We start from the raw sequence: 18,295 nt of genomic DNA, 5'->3' as shown, positions 1-18,295 counted from the left end.
ATCTATTAAAATGTTCTTATCGTTTTTCTTTATCAACAAAATAGCCCCTCTTTCTCATAATTCATTAAAAAACCCTTACAGTAAAGTTTGGCTCCAATCTGAAAAAGAAGATGATGAAGAAAATGAAATCCCAAAACCCATCATTTGCAGGATAGAATCCATGAACATACTAATAGCAGTGCTATCACAATCAGTGTGGTGAGGTTTTGCGAATCTGGCAAAAGAAGTGAGGAATCAGGTGAGAGTGAATCAGTGGTATTGATATTATGGAGCTTGCATGACCTTGACTTCATGTCCACCACATCCGTCACCATCCAAGGCCCATAATTTCCCATGTCAGTTAGCGTTCTAAATCAAATAAAAATTAGAGAATAATCAAATCAAACTAAACTAAATCAATTTAATTTAATTCAATTAAAAAAATAATAACCAAAATTAAAGATATAATATACATGTTTTATCCCCTTTTCTTCTTTCTCAATTCTATAGCCAAATTAATTTTAAAATCACTCAAAATTTAATAATTTTATCAACAAATTCTTCGATTTTAAAAATAAAATAATTAATTACAATTATAATTATAATACAAAATCGTCATAGTAAGAACAGAGGATAATACAATACTGATTTGTTACAAATCCAATCATAAGAGACAACCATACAAAGGCAAGATTAAGAGCTTGATAGCAATGACAGCAAGATAACCCATGTAGCACGACAGTGACAATAAGATCGAGAGCAAAGGTGTGACGGAGTAGCATCAACGACAAGATCGAGAGCTTAACGGTGATGGCAGTGAGACAACCCATGTCGCGTGGTAGTGACAATGAGATCAAGAGCAAAGGCGTGATTGAGAATGGCATCAATGACAAGATTGAGAGTACCATCGACAGAGAGATTCAAAGCACTCATGAGGAGTTTCAGAGCAGTATCGATAGGAAAATACAAAGTAGCACCAACGGCGAAATCCAGAGCGAAAACTATACAAAATGAGGCAATTATAGCCTTAAATGATGTCAGGTGCGATGCAATCAAGATTCGGATGGATTGGATGGGTGGGTGTGTGGCGGTGTGACGATGGACTGAATTTTTTAAAATATTTCTTTTTGGTCATATGGAGTGATTTAAAAATTAATATTAAAACTTTATATATTGAGATAAATATATAATTTATGGTATTATTTATTTTTGACTACTATAATTCTTTTTTCTTATTCCGCCCCTAACTCATGGCTGCATTGTTAATTTCTGTAAAGCAGCATTACACTAGATAAAATCATACTCAGAATAATATAGCTTCAAAGTCCCAGACACTATTATTTGAAGACAATTACTTGCATGAGGACCACATGCTCAGTCCATCAATATATATAAAAAAAGGTAATATATAAATAATTCAAAGGCCAGAATTGAGAGTGTTTCCAATATCAATCACGAATCGATATCTAACATCTCCTTTATGCAAACGTTCCATTGCAGTATTCACATAGTCAATTGGGATGACTTCTACCTCTGCTTTTATGTTGTGTTCCGCTGCAAAATCAATCATTTCTTGCATCTCCTTCATTGATCCTGTGCAGCTACCACCTACCATCTTCCTTCCTGTTTATCCAAATACACCATGTAAAAATTATTATTTTGTCTAAAAAAATTCATTAATTAGTAATTTAATTTTTAAAAAATACATTTATTTAAATTAACACTCCGATTGTTTCGTACAAAATAATTTATTTAAATTTTTCAAAAAAATTTTCTGTTCGTATATTTTTCGAAACAACGGAGCATGAGAAGCTAATTAGGTATTTTGTTCTTTTTCTTATTGGATTGGAGGGTAAAACTTACCCATGATCAAAGGAAAAGCTGGTAGCTCAAAGGGCTTCTCTGGGGCACCAACCAAAACCAATTTTCCATTAGACTTCAATAGATCAATCAAAGGCAAGAGCGGATGAGTTGCAGACACTGTATCAATTATACCATCCATTGTTCCTATTGCAGCCTACACATCCACAAGCATTTTCTAATCAAAACAACAACATATATATTCAAGTTATTTTTTATTGAAAAATATTATTATGTGGTTCAAAAAATTTATTAATTAATTTTTTAATTTTAAAAAACATAATAAAATGTACACGTATTTTAAAAAATTTATTAATTAGTTATTTTATTATTAATTTTAGCCATTAAATATTATAAAAAAATTTAAAATATTTTTGATACAGAATAATTAATTAGTAGACCTTTTATAAAATTAAAAGATCACGTAATAAATTTTTTTAAATTATATAAATTAAATGATAAAATATTTAATAATTAAAATTATATTAATAAATATTTTAATATATTTTTTAAAATTGATAATTTAATTAATAAATTTGCTCGCGTAGGAAAGAGGTACCTTAATCTGATCGTGATCACGGCTAACCAAAAATGAGTCGGCACCAAGATGCTCCATAGCCTCCTGCTTCTTGTTAGAAGAGGTACTGATCACTGTCACCTTCAACCCCATAGCCTTAGCAAATTTGATGGCTACATGGCCTAACCCACCAAGGCCAACCACGCCCACATGCAAACCAGGTTTGTCTAGTCCATAGTATCTCAAGGGGCTATACACTGTTATCCCAGCACATAAAAGAGGAGCAGTAGCATCAAGAGAAAGCGTATCTGGAATACGAACAATGAAGTGCTCATCAGCAACCATAAGATCAGAGTAGCCACCATAGGTGGTGGTTCCATCCCCGACAAAGGCACCGGAGGTGAGCATAATTTTTGGACAGTAATTCTCAAGATCGTTAGTGCAATTATCGCAAGACCGGCAAGATCCAACAATGTAACCCACACCTACTTTGTCTCCAACCTTGAATTTTTCTACTTTGCTTCCCACCTCTGTCACCTCTCCCACAACCTCATGCCTACATATGTTGCCATATGTTAGTCCAAAATGGCGAATAACACAGAATTAATCTAGTCAAATCACAAAGGAAATTATACAGCAAAACAAATATCAATAGTAAATATTTAATTACTGTATCCTAAAATTAGGATACACATACCCGGGGACCATAGGGTAGGAAGAAAAGCCCCATTCATTTTTTATCATGTGAATGTCAGTATGGCATACCCCACAGTACAAGACTTTGAACGTCACGTCTTTCTCTCCTGTTGCTCTGCATAAAAAGGAGGACAAAAAAAAAGAAAATATATATCGTAAATTAACGTTGTCAGAACGAATACATAAATCTATAAACTTTACAAACAACTATGCAAGTCTTTTGAGAGAGGATAGGTAATGAATAAATAAGAGTATGTAGAGAGAGATGAAGAGAAAACCTCCTGGAGAAATTGAAAGGAGAAAGGACACCAGATGAGTCTCTGGCAGCCCATCCAAATGCCTGTTTTGGGTGCTTTGCTTCCTTTGCTGTTTCGCGTGCCATTTTTGTCTCCAAGAATTGTGGAGTTGCTGGGTTTGCAAGTGAAGCTAAGGTAGTGAGTTCTGTAAGAGAGAGAGAGAGAGAGAGAGAAATGCGTATGTGTGGTTGTGTCTAATGGAAAGCGGAGACTCATAAATATTTGAAATGAAATGGCTTTGAACATCTATTTATTGTAATTACCTTCTTACCCCTATTTATAATGCTTTGGCTCTTTTTTTTTTATTATTTATTTTTATTTTTTATAAATCTTTATCATCAAAGATAACTATCTCATTCATGAAATAGACATTACAGCCAAATAGCCAACACAACAGGCCCAATACAACAGGCCTCAAGAAGCTGAGAGGAAATAAAATATGAGGAAAATAAAGTGAGAATCTCACTTTTCCTTGTTTGGATATGCACGAGAAAATAAGTGGAGAAGGGAAAATAACATGAATTTTCCTCTAGTTATTTTCTCTTTGTTTTAGAGAGAAAACGTGAACTCCGAAGAGTGAAGTCTGTTGTTTGCTTTAAAATTACTCTTATATCTCTATTATCTATTTTAATTTATTTTCTTACTATTAACTAGGGGTGAGCATTCGGTTGGTTCGGTTCAAAACTGAACCGAATCGAATAAACCGAAAATCGAAATTTTGATGTTTATAAAAATCGAACAGAATCGATTTTGGTCAGAAATCGAATCGAACCGAACCGGTCTGATTCGGTTCGATTCGGTTCGGTTTGATCAGTTTCGATTTTTAATAATTTTTTTATTTTTTATACTTTATTTTTAATATTTTAAAATTTAATTAAAATATTTTAATTTTAATATAATTTAATTTCTCTATATTATTGAAAAATATATTATTATCACTAATAGGTTCGATTCGGTTTTTTTAATTTTTTTCTGATCAAAACCAAACCGAACCGAAATAACCGAAATTTCTGAAATTAAAAACCAAACCGAATCGAAATATATAAAAAATCGAACCAAAATTTTAAATCGATTCGGTTCGATTAATTTTTTCGATTTAAACCGAATACTGCGCACCACCCCTACTATTAACTAATACAAGACCAGTTTTTCTTTAGATTTTCTTTATAACATCATTTTTATTTGTGTTCAATTTTATGATAATATTATAAGTTTAAAAAAAATATAAGGATGGTTAGATTCCACATATAGATACAATCCATATTCTTTTTATAAAATAAATTGATATAAAAATAAAAATAAAAATTGTTTGTTAAAGAAAAATTTTAGTGTATGATAATGCTTTGGCCTTACTAGGTAATTAGGTAGAATTCATAGTATGAAATCTGGCCCATACTGACGGTGCGCACATGGAGAAATTTTATGATAAAATTATTGTTAAATGCATATTTTTATAGTTGTATTTTATTACATTTGTTTATTAAATATCTCAATTTTAATCATAATATAATAAGTATTTAAATTTAAAAAAATAACTTTTTAAATATAATTTTGTCAAATCCATTATTTTAAAGTTGTGTTTAAAATTAATTTTTACATCTATGGTTTTTAAGTTGTGATTAAAAATAATTTTTCAAACTTATAATTTTAAAGTTGCGTTTACAAATTTAAGTGTTTAAAATAATTTTTTTAAAGTTTAAGTGTTTATTAAATCATAAATAAATAAAAATATTAAAAATATAAATGTGCAAGTATGCATTCTGCCTAAAATTATTATATTATAACTTTTAATAATGAGAGATCACATATAAATTCTATCATTAATTAATAGTTATATAATGGTTGTGTTAAAAATAAAAAAAAAATTATTATAACTTTAATAATGAGAGATCTCATATAAATTCTATCATTAATTAATAGTTATATAATGGTTGTGTTAAAAATTTAAAAAAAAAATTATTATAACTTTTAATAACGAGAGATCTCATATAAATTCTATCATTAATTAATAGTTATATAATGGTTGTGTTAAAAATCAAAAAAAAAATTTCCTCTTTTTTAATGAGATATCTTGAGTTGAAATATGGATATGGAGCACTTTTACCTTGGAAGAAAGTATTTTGCTTCCTTAATGGGTTTGCTCGGTGTGAATTCATATTAGTCAAGCCAATGGAATTTGGATACTGATAAAGAATGTTCCACAGTCTCCGTCAAATGGTTCTCATAATATGATCTCAAAAAATAAAACTTGCAAAATAAAGAAAATAGATCAGTGGTCTTCTGAGGATGCCTCCGATAAAAACCCTTCGATGGTCAAGTTTGATCTAATAAATTTTAATAATAGTAATATCTGGTGAGGCGTCCAGATGAGGACACCTAGGCAGAGGTCTGATTCGTTGGGTTGATCATCGTTCTGTGATCGGTCCATTAAATCCCTTTATACTTGGCTTTAAGGAATGAGACTTGTAAGATGAAGAAGACGGTCAGGAGACCACCAGAGAAGTTTTCAGTAGAGACCCTCTAACGCTCAAATCAGATTTGGGAACTTCATGGAGTTAAGGGAAGTAAAACAGAGAAGGGAAGAGAATAGTGGTTCTAGGTTCTCCCTGTGTGACTGAGAGAGAGAGAGAGATAGGTTCCTTTTAAGAGGAGGAGAGATCCCTTTTTTAAGGTTAGTCCGGTGCATAAATACTTTCGAATAAAATTAATGCCCTTAGTGCCATATCCCATTTTGATGGGGCAGGGATGCTTTTATGCAGGTGTGTCAGACAGTATATTAATAATGGGCTATAGAACAATAAATGCGAAGCTGACCGGTTTATACTCTTTACATGCGCACTTATGATCCCTATGCTAAACCAAGAAGGCGACCAGTTCGTAGGAGGTCGGTATCTTTACCCTGACTTCATCAGGTCTTGCTAAGCTCATTCGACCTACATAGAAATGAGCTCCTTCTGATTACTGAGGTCGGCCACATCACCGTTCAAAACCTTATTGTAGTATGGACTTTTGAGGAGGCCGGTCTGTCTGTCCTCTCCTATTTTTGAGGAGATCGGTCTGTTCGTTCCGGACTTGGATAAACTTAAGAGTGTTGCTGGTCTGATTCTTTATACTCAATAGGTCAGGCTTCTTACTGCCCGGTCCGACTAGATAGAAAGTCTTTCGATTCACGTGTACACATGTCACGATCTTGAAGGTCCTATTTTTTATACGTTAACAGTTGCCCTTTCGCTTCTCCAATGGTTATTCATGACCGTTAGAGAAGGGAACCCATCCTGCTAATTCGACACCACTTGTTTGTTTGGTTGACACTTATGAATTTCAAAGGGAAGTGCGATCAATGAAATTGGTTAACTTAACATAGATCGAATCGAGAGAGTAAATTTTATATCGTAATAATCATCCCTACAGGAGATCTAATCTTGGTGGTCTTTTTTATGAAAAGTTTTATCTTAGTGGTTTTTTCTTTAGGAAGGTTCGACTTGGGTGTTCTGCCCTTCTAGTCTTGCCTTTCTGATATAACCTTAATGGTTTGTCATTTTGGGTATTCTTTTGAGCATTTTACTCTGAGACGTCTTTCGGGACTTTAAGCCCCGAGTCTTTTAATAAGCATTTTAGCTGATTGATTTTACGAATGATTTAGGTCTTTGATAGGCTCCCTAGCCTTGAACATTCGTTCGAGCTCTTTTCTGAGCTCTTTAGCCTTGACTATTTTTATGAGCATTTTAGCTCTTTTTTGAGCTCTTTAACCTTGATTTTTCGTCCGACTCTAGGCTCTTTAGTATTAATTCTATCTTTTGAGCTCTTCAGCTCTTCGTAACTTTCAGACATTTTTGTCCTTAAGTGCTTTCTAGGCTATTTCCTCATTCGCTTTATGTGCTATTTGCCCTCAAGTTTCTTCCGAGCATTTTTTATCCTCTGGGCTATCTGTCCTTAAGCATTTTTGGGCTTAAAGGCCTGATTCTTTATTTCGAGTTTCTTGCTCTTTGTGTTCTTTATCTAAACCCTTTTACTCTTTCAGGCTCTTAACCCTAACTCTTTTCTTTGAGAATTCCACTCTTTTGTGTCTTCAGGGTACTTAGCCCTGAGTATGCTTCCGGGCTTTTTTGCCCTTAGTCCGCTTGTGAGCATTTCTGCTGTTTTGCATATTTCATGCTCCTATTTTTGATTTTTTTGTTTAAGCTCTTCTTGCTTTTGTTGTGTTCCAGGCTCTTCTAGCCCTGGACCATAGTCCGTGAACTTTTGCTCTATGTTCTCTTATGGGCTTTTAGCTTGAGTCTTCATCCGAGTTATTTAGCTTTTTGTCCTTTCAGGCTTTTTAGCCTGACTCATTATCCGAGCACTTTTACTTTGTCATCTTCTAAGCTCTCTATCCATAAGCACTTTCTGGGCTATTTGCCCTTAAGCGTCTTCCGAGCGTTTTGGCTCTTTAACCCTGATTATTCATTCGAGCTCTTTTGTGAGGTTGGAATTAGGATTTAGCCTTGTTTCCTTATGAACCGCGCTATTTTATAAGGTCAAAATCGGGCTTTCTTTATTTCCTTTTAGGCTTTAGGGGTGCTGAGGTCTTTTGTGAGGTCAGACCCAAGCTTTTAGCCTTGTTTGCCTGCGAGCCGAGCTCTTTTGTGAGGTAGGCACTATGCCTTAGCTTTATTTTTATTTAAACCTTGTAGACGCTGAGGTCTTTTCTTGAGGTCAGCATTGTGCCTCTGTTTCATTTCTTTTGGCCTATAGCCTTGCTAGGGTGGGCCTTTAGCATTATCTTTATTTCCCCAACCAGTTTTGTGGTGCCAGCGGTCCATTTCCAAGACCAGTCACCCACCTCATTAGGGTCTTCATTTTCTCAATCGGTTTTGTGGTGCTGGCGATCTTATTTTCGAGACTGATCACCTATCCTATTGAGGGCTTCATCTTCCCAACCAATTTTATGGTGCTGAAGGTCTTATTTTCGAGACTGGTCACCTACCTCATTGAGGTCTTCAATATCCCAACCAGTTTTATGATGCCGACAGTCTTATTCTGAGACCGGTCATCCACCTCATTAGGGTCTTCATCTCCTCAACAGGTTTTGTGGTGCTGGAAGTTTTATTTTCAAGATCGGTCACCTACCTCATTGAGAGCTTCATCTCCTCAACTGATTTTATGGTATCGGTAGTCTTATTTTCGAGACCGGTCACCTACCTCATTGAGGGCTTCGTCTTCCCAATTGGTTTTATGGTGCTGGCGGTCTATTTCTGAGATCGATCACCCACTTCATTGGGGCCTTTATCTCCTTAACCGATTTTGTAACAGCCCGCTTACCGGACCATCACCGGCACTAGGATCCAGATCGGCTTAAGGCCGCCGGGACCCGTAGTAAGCCTACTGTCAACTCTGTGTACCTGATAAATCCCATACATGATCATACTTAAGCTTAAAACTGTTACTTACTCTTCTCTTTTTTTTTTTTTTCTTTGCTTGACTATCTTTTCTTTTCTTGAAACTTTTCTCATCAACTAAGCCTGGACTATGCATGCTCTGTCTGTATGCACTCGAAGAGTGATACCTGCTATGGTACCATACAGTAACTACAGAGATAGTGTAATACCCGGCTAGAGTCCGGCACCGGAATTCCTGTTGTTTGGTGGAATCCGGGGTGTCGGAATTCTAGAAAAAGGTAGAATTTATGTTTTACTATGTGGTATGATTTGTAGTGATGTTTTACGGTTAATGGAAGTGAGTTTTGAGTTGAAATAACCTAAGGCAGTTGAGCCAAGTTCGGCCGCCGAAGGTAAGTTCGGCCGCCGAAGGTGTTCGGCTTCCGAAGGTGAGTTCGGCCCCCGAATGTTGCATGGTTTTGCATGCGTTTGGGCAGCCGAAACTGAGTTGGCCAGCTAGCTTTTGGGCATCCTTAGTCAGCATTTTGGACAGGTGTTATGTCCCCTTTGTTGCCAGAAGTTTGGCCACGTCTCCCTTGGTTTATTTGCTGAGTTTGAGCAGCTCATGCAGGAGTTTGCTCATTTACCAAGTGTTGAAGGTTGTGAAGCAAAAAGTGAGTTTGAGAGAGTTTGAGAGTGTGAGAGGAGGTGATCCGTTTTCCCTTGTTCAGAGTGTGTAGCTTCTTACTACAGGAGGTAAGTGATGTTCTTGAATATGTTTTCTGAAGGTTTTAGGGGGATTTGTGGAAGGAGATGCATGTTTAGGTTCTTAATGATAGTTTTGATGAGTTATGCATGTATACATGTTTATGTGTTATGTTTGATTTGTTGTTTGGGGTTATTAGATAGTTTTGGACCCCTGTGATCATATACTTATGTATATGTGTGTTGAGGAGTTGGTATATGCATGTTTGGAGTTATTGAAGGGAAGGAGGTGATAGTTTGTCGTTGAAGCTGAGTTCTGGATGAACTCAGGTTCGGCAGCCGAAGGTTCATTCGGCCGCCGAAACTCTTGCATGGTGGCTTAGGCTGCCATAGCTTGCCCCCGCGAGTTGTGCATGTTCGGCTCTGTTTGGGGGATTCGGCCGCCGAAGGTGCCGCCGAAGGTGCTTGAGTTTCGTCTCTGGAGAGGACATTCGGCCGCCGAACCTGCCGCCGAAAGTGTTCTGTCCAGCTTTCTTTCGCATGCTTTGCATGGATAGTTGTGTGAGTTTAAGGGGATTCTTGGGAAGTTTAATAGAGGTATTGATACGTTAGTTTGGTCCCTCATTTAAGTCCATCTGTATAGGTACAGACCAAAGGAACCAGAGAGAGCAGCAGTGAGTACTGCTCCAGAGGTTCAGAACCTGCAGAGTCAGTCAGTCCAGTTAGCCAGAGGTGAGTGGAACTAAACTTATGACTTTTAATTGAACTACAAACTGCTTTTAGCATATCTCATGCATCATGATTATGCCATAGGTTGATTGCATTAGTATACACGAATATGTTGCATTGCATTGTTATTTGGTGATGTAAGTGAATGCTGAATGATCCAATAGTCTCAGACAGGAAGTCCAGGAGCCTTTGACTACGCCCTGGCAAGTATAGCAAAGTCCAGGAGCCTTTGACTACGCCCTGGCAGGTATATAGTAAAGTCCAGGAGCCTTTGACTACGCCCTGGCAATGGTAAGTACAATGGTGTTATATACACATATACATATATGACAGGAAGTCCAGGAGCCTTTGACTACGCCCTGGCACAGAGTTACTGAGACTATGTGGTGACAGGTTTACTCTTGATGTGGCTTGTCTGTGATATGGTGCATTCCATGAGATCATATTTTACTGAGATGTTTTACTGTTCTACTCACTGGGCTATAGAGCTCATCCCACTCCCTTAACCCCAGTTTTGCAGGTTCAGTGTACAGTGTACAGGGACAGTCCAGCAGAGTACAGGAAGAGTAAAGAGATCTGTAATAGCTTAGAGTGGACATGTAATATTAAAGAGATGTAATAGTTGTTGCTTGACCTAGTGATGTATGTTTTGTACATGATCTGTATATGTATATATGTTTTCCTGTATGTGAAAACCAGGCTTAACAGGTATGAGTTAACCCATCTAGAGCAAGCTCTAGTCAGGGATACAGAGTACAGAGTACATGAGTACAGAGTACAGAGATAGTGCATGCACAGGTTAAGCCTTGGTTCAGAAAAGAGTTTTATTTTCACATAAAATGTATGATCATGTATGAGGTTTACAGGTACACAGAGAGTATAGCAGGCTTGCTACGGGTTCTGGCGGCCTTAAGCCGACCTGAATCCTAGCGCCGGTGACGGTCCATTTTGGGGTCGTTACAGATTGGTATCAGAGCCCTAGGTTCACATGATCGGACCTATAGAGACAGTGTTGGGCTCAGACAGGTTAGAAGTGGTCAAGCACAATAGGAAAAATCATGTCCACTAGGATAGGGTCTTGAGTCCTATCTGCTATGATATGCCATGAGTGTTGCATGTGTATGAGTGATATGTGATGTTTATGTGCTAAGTGGTATGTTATATGTTGTGTTTCCAGAGTAAAGATGCGAGGAACTCGTCGATCAGCTCGATTGACTGGAGTCCCACCAGAGAGTGAGAGACCAGCTGCTCGTCCTCCTGCATTGCCAAGGGCAAGGTCTCAGAGATCTAGCAGGGAAGGTATGTCAATAGACCCTAGAAGGTCTGTCGACGAGAGCAGAAGAGGTACAGCTAGGGGAGGAAGATCAGAGGAAAGAAGGGAAGCTATGGAAATTGATCAGTCTAGAGATGATAGCATGGGTATAGGCAGTTTTGAGGAAGGTATGGGAGAGTCGCAGGGAGGTGCTCAGACCTCAGGTTTTGGTTATCCAGAGTATCCGATGGGAGGTATGTCGGAGTACTCGAGTTTTGTGCCATATCCTCCTTATATGCCTTATATGCCTTATCCTTACTATCCACCATATCCGATGTATCCATCTTCCCCTACCCATCCAAGTGCAGCACACCTAGAGCCAAATGAACCAGTATTACCACCAGAACCAGTAGCCCCTGTTGTTGACAGACATGAACCTAGCTCATCTGGAGGTAAAGTCCAAATGACGGAGTACTTGAAATTGGATGCTCCTAAATACAATACGGGAGATGATCCATTTGATTACCTCAGAGCAGTTAGGATGATCACCAGTGAATTGGGAGCAGATGATAGGAGAGCCATTGAGATGGCAGGTTTCACAATAAAGTGCAGGAAAGCCAGAGAATGGTTTAAGAATTATGTGGAGCCTAGAATGGACAGCATGTCATGGGGAGAGTTCGCCAATGAGTTTGCCGGGTGGGCTTTTCCTGACAGTTCGAGGGAGATGAAAGTAATTGAATTTGAACAGTTGAGACAGACAGATGAGATGAGTGTTGATGAATTCACAGATAAGTTCCTGGATCTGCTTCAGTACGTGGGTCAAGCCTATAATACTGATCAGAAGAAAGCAAGGAGATATACTATGAGACTGCATCCCAGGTATGCTTCCTTGATTCTTCCAGCAGAAAAGGAGAGTTTCCATACGATAGTAGACGCAGCTAGGAAAATGGAAGCTAGTGCCAATATTCAGAAACAGTCACAGGCACAGGCTTCGGGTGCTAAGGCCCCCAGTTCAGGTTCAACAGGCGGTAAAAGATGGGACAGAGCAAAAGGAACAAAGAGTAAGTTCTGGAATAAAGTCAAGTCAGGTCTGGGAATAGGTAGTGGCTCAAGCTCTGGCACAGCTCCAGTCTGCAGACGATGCGGAAAACCACATGGAGGAGTTTGTCGGTTGGGATCTACAGCTTGTTTTCGATGTGGACAGGAAGGGCATATTGCTCGGGATTGTCCGTAGATGACTTTTGCACCATCCCAGCAGATGAGTTCAGGCAGTGTGGTACAGCCAGTTGTACGGCCAGTAGCTCCAGTCATGCCTCAGACTAGTGGCAGAGGTAGAGGGAGAGGGGTAGCCTCTACTTCAGCAGCAGGTTCCCGAGGTGGAAATCCGGTAGCCCCAGCACGGATTTTCACAGTGACACAGGAGGAGGCTAACACGTCGAACACAGTGGTGTCAGGTAATCTCATCATTGGGTGTTCAGATGTGTATGCTTTGATGGACCCCGGTGCTTCTCATTCCTTTATTGCTTCGAGAGCCATAGAGAGGTTGGGTTTGATCAGTTCTGAGTTAGAGTATCCTCTCTGGGTCAGTGGACCTAAATGTGACCCATCAGTGGCAGTGTCAGTCTGTCGTTTCAGTCTAGTGTTTATAGAGGGTAGATGCCTTCCAGCTGACCTTGTGGTTCTAGACTTGACCGATTTTGATGTCATTCTAGGGATGGATTGGCTATCTGCATATAGTGCTACGTTGGACTGTCGAGAGAAGTTAGTGAGTCTCAGAGACCAGGATGGGTCAGAGTGTGTCTTCAGAGGAGACAGGAGAGGTACACCCAGAGGTCTGATTTCAGCCCTTCAGGCTCGTCGTTTGCTTAGGAGGGGTTGTCAGGGGTTTCTAGCTCATGTGAGAGAGCTAGACAGTCAGGTTAGGGAACCAGCCACAGTACCAGTAGTCCGAGAGTTTCTCGATGTGTTCCCAGACGATTTGCCAGGACTACCACCTGATAGGGAGATAGGGTTTGAAATTGAATTATTGCCAGGTACCAGACCTATCTCTATACCTCCCTACAGGATGGCGCCAGCTGAGTTAATAGAGTTGAAAGAACAGTTGCAGGACTTGGTAGATAAGGGTTTCATCCGCCCTAGTACCTCACCTTGGGGTGCTCCAGTGCTCTTTGTTAGAAAGAAGGATGGATCCCTTAGACTTTGTATCGACTACAGACAGTTGAACAAGGTCACTATCAAGAATAGGTATCCCTTACCTCGGATTGATGATCTATTTGATCAGCTAGCTGGAGCAGGTTGTTTCTCGAAAATAGATCTGAGATCCGGGTATCATCAGTTGAGAGTCAGAGAGGCAGATGTGCCTAAGACAGCTTTCCGGACCAGATATGGGCATTATGAGTTCTTAGTGATGCCGTTCGGGTTGACTAACGCCCCTGCAGCATTTATGGATCTCATGAACAGGGTATTCAGTGAGTTTCTGGATCACTTTGTCATTGTGTTTATCGATGATATCTTAGTGTATTCCAGAGATGCAGAGGAGCATGCCCAGCATCTGAGGATTGTTTTGCAGACACTGAGAGAGCATGGTTTGTATGCCAAGTTCTCGAAGTGTGAGTTTTGGTTACGGAGCATTGCCTTCTTGGGACATGTGGTGTCAGCAGAGGGTATTGAGGTAGACCCCAAGAAGATAGAGGCTGTAGCTAACTGGCCCAGACCCATGACAGTGACTGAGATTAAAAGCTTTCTGGGACTGGCAGGTTACTACAGGAGGTTCGTTCAGAACTTCTCAAAGATAGCAGCTCCTATGACCAAATTGACTCAGAAGAACCAGAAGTTTATCTGGTCAGACCAGTGTGAAGAGAGCTTTGAAGAGCTCAAAAGGAGATTGACAACAGCACCAGTGTTAGCTCTGCCTGTCAGTAATGAAGATTTCACAGTGTTCTGTGATGCATCTCGAGTGGGATTGGGTTGTGTATTGATGCAGAGTGATAGAGTAATAGCTTATGCTTCTAGACAGTTGAAGAAGCACGAGTTGAATTACCCTACCCATGACCTAGAGATGGCAGCAGTTATCTTTGCACTTAAGATGTGGCGGCATTACCTCTACGGGGTTAAATGCGAGATCTTCACTGATCACAAGAGTTTACAGTACATCTTAAGTCAGAGAGAGCTGAATTTGCGGCAGAGAAGGTGGGTCGAATTGCTCAGTGATTATGATTGTAAAATCCAGTATCATCCGGGTAAGGCGAATGTTGTCGCAGACGCCCTAAGCCGGAAGTCACTAGGCAGTTTATCCCATATAGCAGTAGAGCGGAGACCGGTTGTGACGGAGCTTTATAAGCTCTTTGACGAGGGATTACAGCTAGAGTTGTCTGGTACAGGTGCGTTGATAGCACAGATGAGAGTGACACCTGTGTTTCTGGAGCAGATAGCTCAGAGACAGCATGAGGACCCTGAATTGATGAAAATTGCCAGGACTGTTCAGTCAGGCAACAATGCAGAGTTCAGATTTGACAGCAAAGGGATCCTTCGCTATGGGAGTCGACTTTGTGTACCAGATAGGGGCAGTGTGAAAGAAGACATTATGAGGGAAGCTCATAATGCGAGGTATAGTGTTCACCCAGGAGCCACCAAGATGTATCAGGTTCTGAAAAGGGTCTATTGGTGGCCAGCCATGAAGAAAGAAGTGGCTCAGTTCGTGACAGCCTGTGAGGTTTGTCAGAGGGTGAAATTAGAGCATCAGAAACCAGCCGGAATGCTTAACCCATTACCGATTCCAGAGTGGAAATGGGAGAACATAGCCATGGATTTTGTAGTGGGTTTACCAGTAGCGTCCAACAGGATAGACTTGATATGGGTGATTGTGGACAGACTCACGAAATCTGCTCATTTTCTTCCAGTACGGAGTAACTATTCTGTGGATAAGTTGGCACAGGTCTATCTGGATGAGATTGTGAGATTACATGGAGTCCCAGTGTCTATAGTTTCAGATAGAGGACCTCAGTTTACCTCCCGCTTTTGGCGGAGTCTGCAAAGTGCGATGGGCACAAGATTGGATTTTAGTACTGCTTTCCACCCACAGACTGATGGACAGTCAGAAAGGACCATCCAGACCATAGAGGATATGCTTCGCCTATGTGTGTTAGACTTTGGCGGTTCTTGGAGGCAGCATCTACCTTTGGTGGAGTTTGCCTACAATAACAGTCATCATGCTAGCATAGGGATGGCTCCTTATGAAGCTTTGTATGGGAGGAAGTGCAGATCTCCTGTTTGTTGGGAAGAGGTAGGAGAGAAGGCTCTTGCAGGGCCAGAGTTAGTAGACATTACCAGTAGAATGGTGCCCATGATCAGAGAGAGAATCAGAACAGCTCAGAGTAGACAGAAAAGTTATACAGACGTTCGTAGAAAGCAGTTAGAGTTTCAGGAGGGTAATTGGGTATTGCTGAAAGTGTCTCCAATGAAAGGAGTGGTTCGTTTTGGAAAGAAAGGTAAATTGGCTCCACGGTACATTGGACCCTTTGAGGTGTTGCAGAGGATTGGAAATGTGTCGTATAAGCTAGATTTACCTGTCTCTATGGAGAGAATTCACCCGGTATTTCATGTTTCTATGCTACGACAGTTTGTGTCAGATCCGAATCAGGTTCTGAGTGAGCCTGAAGTGGAGATTCATACAGATCTCACCTATATAGAGCAGCCAGTGCGGATTCTGGACACGCAGATCAGACAGCTAAGGAACAAGGAGATTCCGATGGTGAAAGTTCTATGGAACCACCATAATCTAGAAGAATGCACCTGGGAGACGCGGGAGTCTATGCTCCAGCAGTATCCATATTTGTTTTGAGGTTAGTTTCCTCCTTGTGTTTGTTTTTGTATGTTTTAGGAACATCCGAGGACGAATGTTCTTAAGGAGGGGAGAATGTAATACCCGGCTAGAGTCCGGCACCGGAATTCCTGTTGTTTGGTGGAATCCGGGGTGTCGGAATTCTAGAAAAAGGTAGAATTTATGTTTTACTATGTGGTATGATTTGTAGTGATGTTTTACGGTTAATGGAAGTGAGTTTTGAGTTGAAATAACCTAAGGCAGTTGAGCCAAGTTCGGCCGCCGAAGGTAAGTTCGGCCGCCGAAGGTGTTCGGCTTCCGAAGGTGAGTTCGGCCCCCGAATGTTGCATGGTTTTGCATGCGTTTGGGCAGCCGAAACTGAGTTGGCCAGCTAGCTTTTGGGCATCCTTAGTCAGCATTTTGGACAGGTGTTATGTCCCCTTTGTTGCCAGAAGTTTGGCCACGTCTCCCTTGGTTTATTTGCTGAGTTTGAGCAGCTCATGCAGGAGTTTGCTCATTTACCAAGTGTTGAAGGTTGTGAAGCAAAAAGTGAGTTTGAGAGAGTTTGAGAGTGTGAGAGGAGGTGATCCGTTTTCCCTTGTTCAGAGTGTGTAGCTTCTTACTACAGGAGGTAAGTGATGTTCTTGAATATGTTTTCTGAAGGTTTTAGGGGGATTTGTGGAAGGAGATGCATGTTTAGGTTCTTAATGATAGTTTTGATGAGTTATGCATGTATACATGTTTATGTGTTATGTTTGATTTGTTGTTTGGGGTTATTAGATAGTTTTGGACCCCTGTGATCATATACTTATGTATATGTGTGTTGAGGAGTTGGTATATGCATGTTTGGAGTTATTGAAGGGAAGGAGGTGATAGTTTGTCGTTGAAGCTGAGTTCTGGATGAACTCAGGTTCGGCAGCCGAAGGTTCATTCGGCCGCCGAACCTCTTGCATGGTGGCTTAGGCTGCCATAGCTTGCCCCCGCGAGTTGTGCATGTTCGGCTCTGTTTGGGGGATTCGGCCGCCGAAGGTGCCGCCGAAGGTGCTTGAGTTTCGTCTCTGGAGAGGACATTCGGCCGCCGAACCTGCCGCCGAAAGTGTTCTGTCCAGCTTTCTTTCGCATGCTTTGCATGGATAGTTGTGTGAGTTTAAGGGGATTCTTGGGAAGTTTAATAGAGGTATTGATACGTTAGTTTGGTCCCTCATTTAAGTCCATCTGTATAGGTACAGACCAAAGGAACCAGAGAGAGCAGCAGTGAGTACTGCTCCAGAGGTTCAGAACCTGCAGAGTCAGTCAGTCCAGTTAGCCAGAGGTGAGTGGAACTAAACTTATGACTTTTAATTGAACTACAAACTGCTTTTAGCATATCTCATGCATCATGATTATGCCATAGGTTGATTGCATTAGTATACACGAATATGTTGCATTGCATTGTTATTTGGTGATGTAAGTGAATGCTGAATGATCCAATAGTCTCAGACAGGAAGTCCAGGAGCCTTTGACTATGCCCTAGCAAGTATAGCAAAGTCCAGGAGCCTTTGACTACGCCCTGGCAGGTATATAGTAAAGTCCAGGAGCCTTTGACTACGCCCTGGCAGGTATATAGTAAAGTCCAGGAGCCTTTGACTACGCCCTGGCAATGGTAAGTACAATGGTGTTATATACACATATACATATATGACAGGAAGTCCAGGAGCCTTTGACTACGCCCTGGCACAGAGTTACTGAGACTATGTGGTGACAGTTTTACTCTTAATGTGGCTTGTCTGTGATATGGTGCATTCCATGAGATCATATTTTACTGAGATGTTTTACTGTTCTACTCACTGGGCTATAGAGCTCATCCCACTCCCTTAACCCCAGTTTTGCAGGTTCAGTGTACAGTGTACAGGGACAGTCCAGCAGAGTACAGGAAGAGTAAAGAGATCTGTAATAGCTTAGAGTGGACATGTAATATTAAAGAGATGTAATAGTTGTTGCTTGACCTAGTGATGTATGTTTTGTACATGATCTGTATATGTATATATGTTTTCCTGTATGTGAAAACCAGGCTTAACAGGTATGAGTTAACCCATCTAGAGCAAG

At 40.2% G+C, this 18,295-nt stretch overlaps 1 protein-coding gene across 1 annotated transcript; it reads right to left on the bottom strand.

Annotated features, from left to right (window-relative positions):
• Nucleotides 1-1,269: 1,269 nt before the first annotated feature.
• Nucleotides 1,270-3,571, bottom strand: LOC110627677 (probable mannitol dehydrogenase). The gene is made up of 5 exons (XM_021774020.2): nt 3,331-3,571; nt 3,054-3,167; nt 2,399-2,912; nt 1,843-1,996; nt 1,270-1,602 (listed from the first exon to the last, which is right to left on the bottom strand). The coding sequence occupies exons 1-5, from the start codon at nt 3,432-3,434 to the stop codon at nt 1,397-1,399; spliced, it is 1,092 nt and encodes a 363-aa protein (XP_021629712.1). The 5' UTR covers nt 3,435-3,571; the 3' UTR covers nt 1,270-1,396.
• Nucleotides 3,572-18,295: the final 14,724 nt, after the last annotated feature.

This window comes from Manihot esculenta, chromosome 12, assembly GCF_001659605.2.
Source record: "Manihot esculenta cultivar AM560-2 chromosome 12, M.esculenta_v8, whole genome shotgun sequence".
In the NCBI taxonomy this organism is placed as follows: domain Eukaryota; kingdom Viridiplantae; phylum Streptophyta; class Magnoliopsida; order Malpighiales; family Euphorbiaceae; genus Manihot; species Manihot esculenta.
The sequence above is the reverse complement of the archived record's forward strand: the minus strand, read 5'-3'. Positions and strand labels throughout refer to the sequence as shown.

Excerpts from the sequence above, each read along its gene's own strand:
- LOC110627677 (XM_021774020.2), bottom strand. The coding sequence starts at position 3,434 with ATGGCACGCGAAACAGCAAAGGAAGCAAAGCACCCAAAACAGGCATTT. Across the intron at positions 2,913-3,053 it reads TCCTACCCTATGGTCCCCGG|GCATGAGGTTGTGGGAGAGG; the intron begins GTATGTGTATCC and ends CAACATATGTAG. Across the intron at positions 1,603-1,842 it reads AGCTTTTCCTTTGATCATGG|GAAGGAAGATGGTAGGTGGT; the intron begins GTAAGTTTTACC and ends TTGGATAAACAG.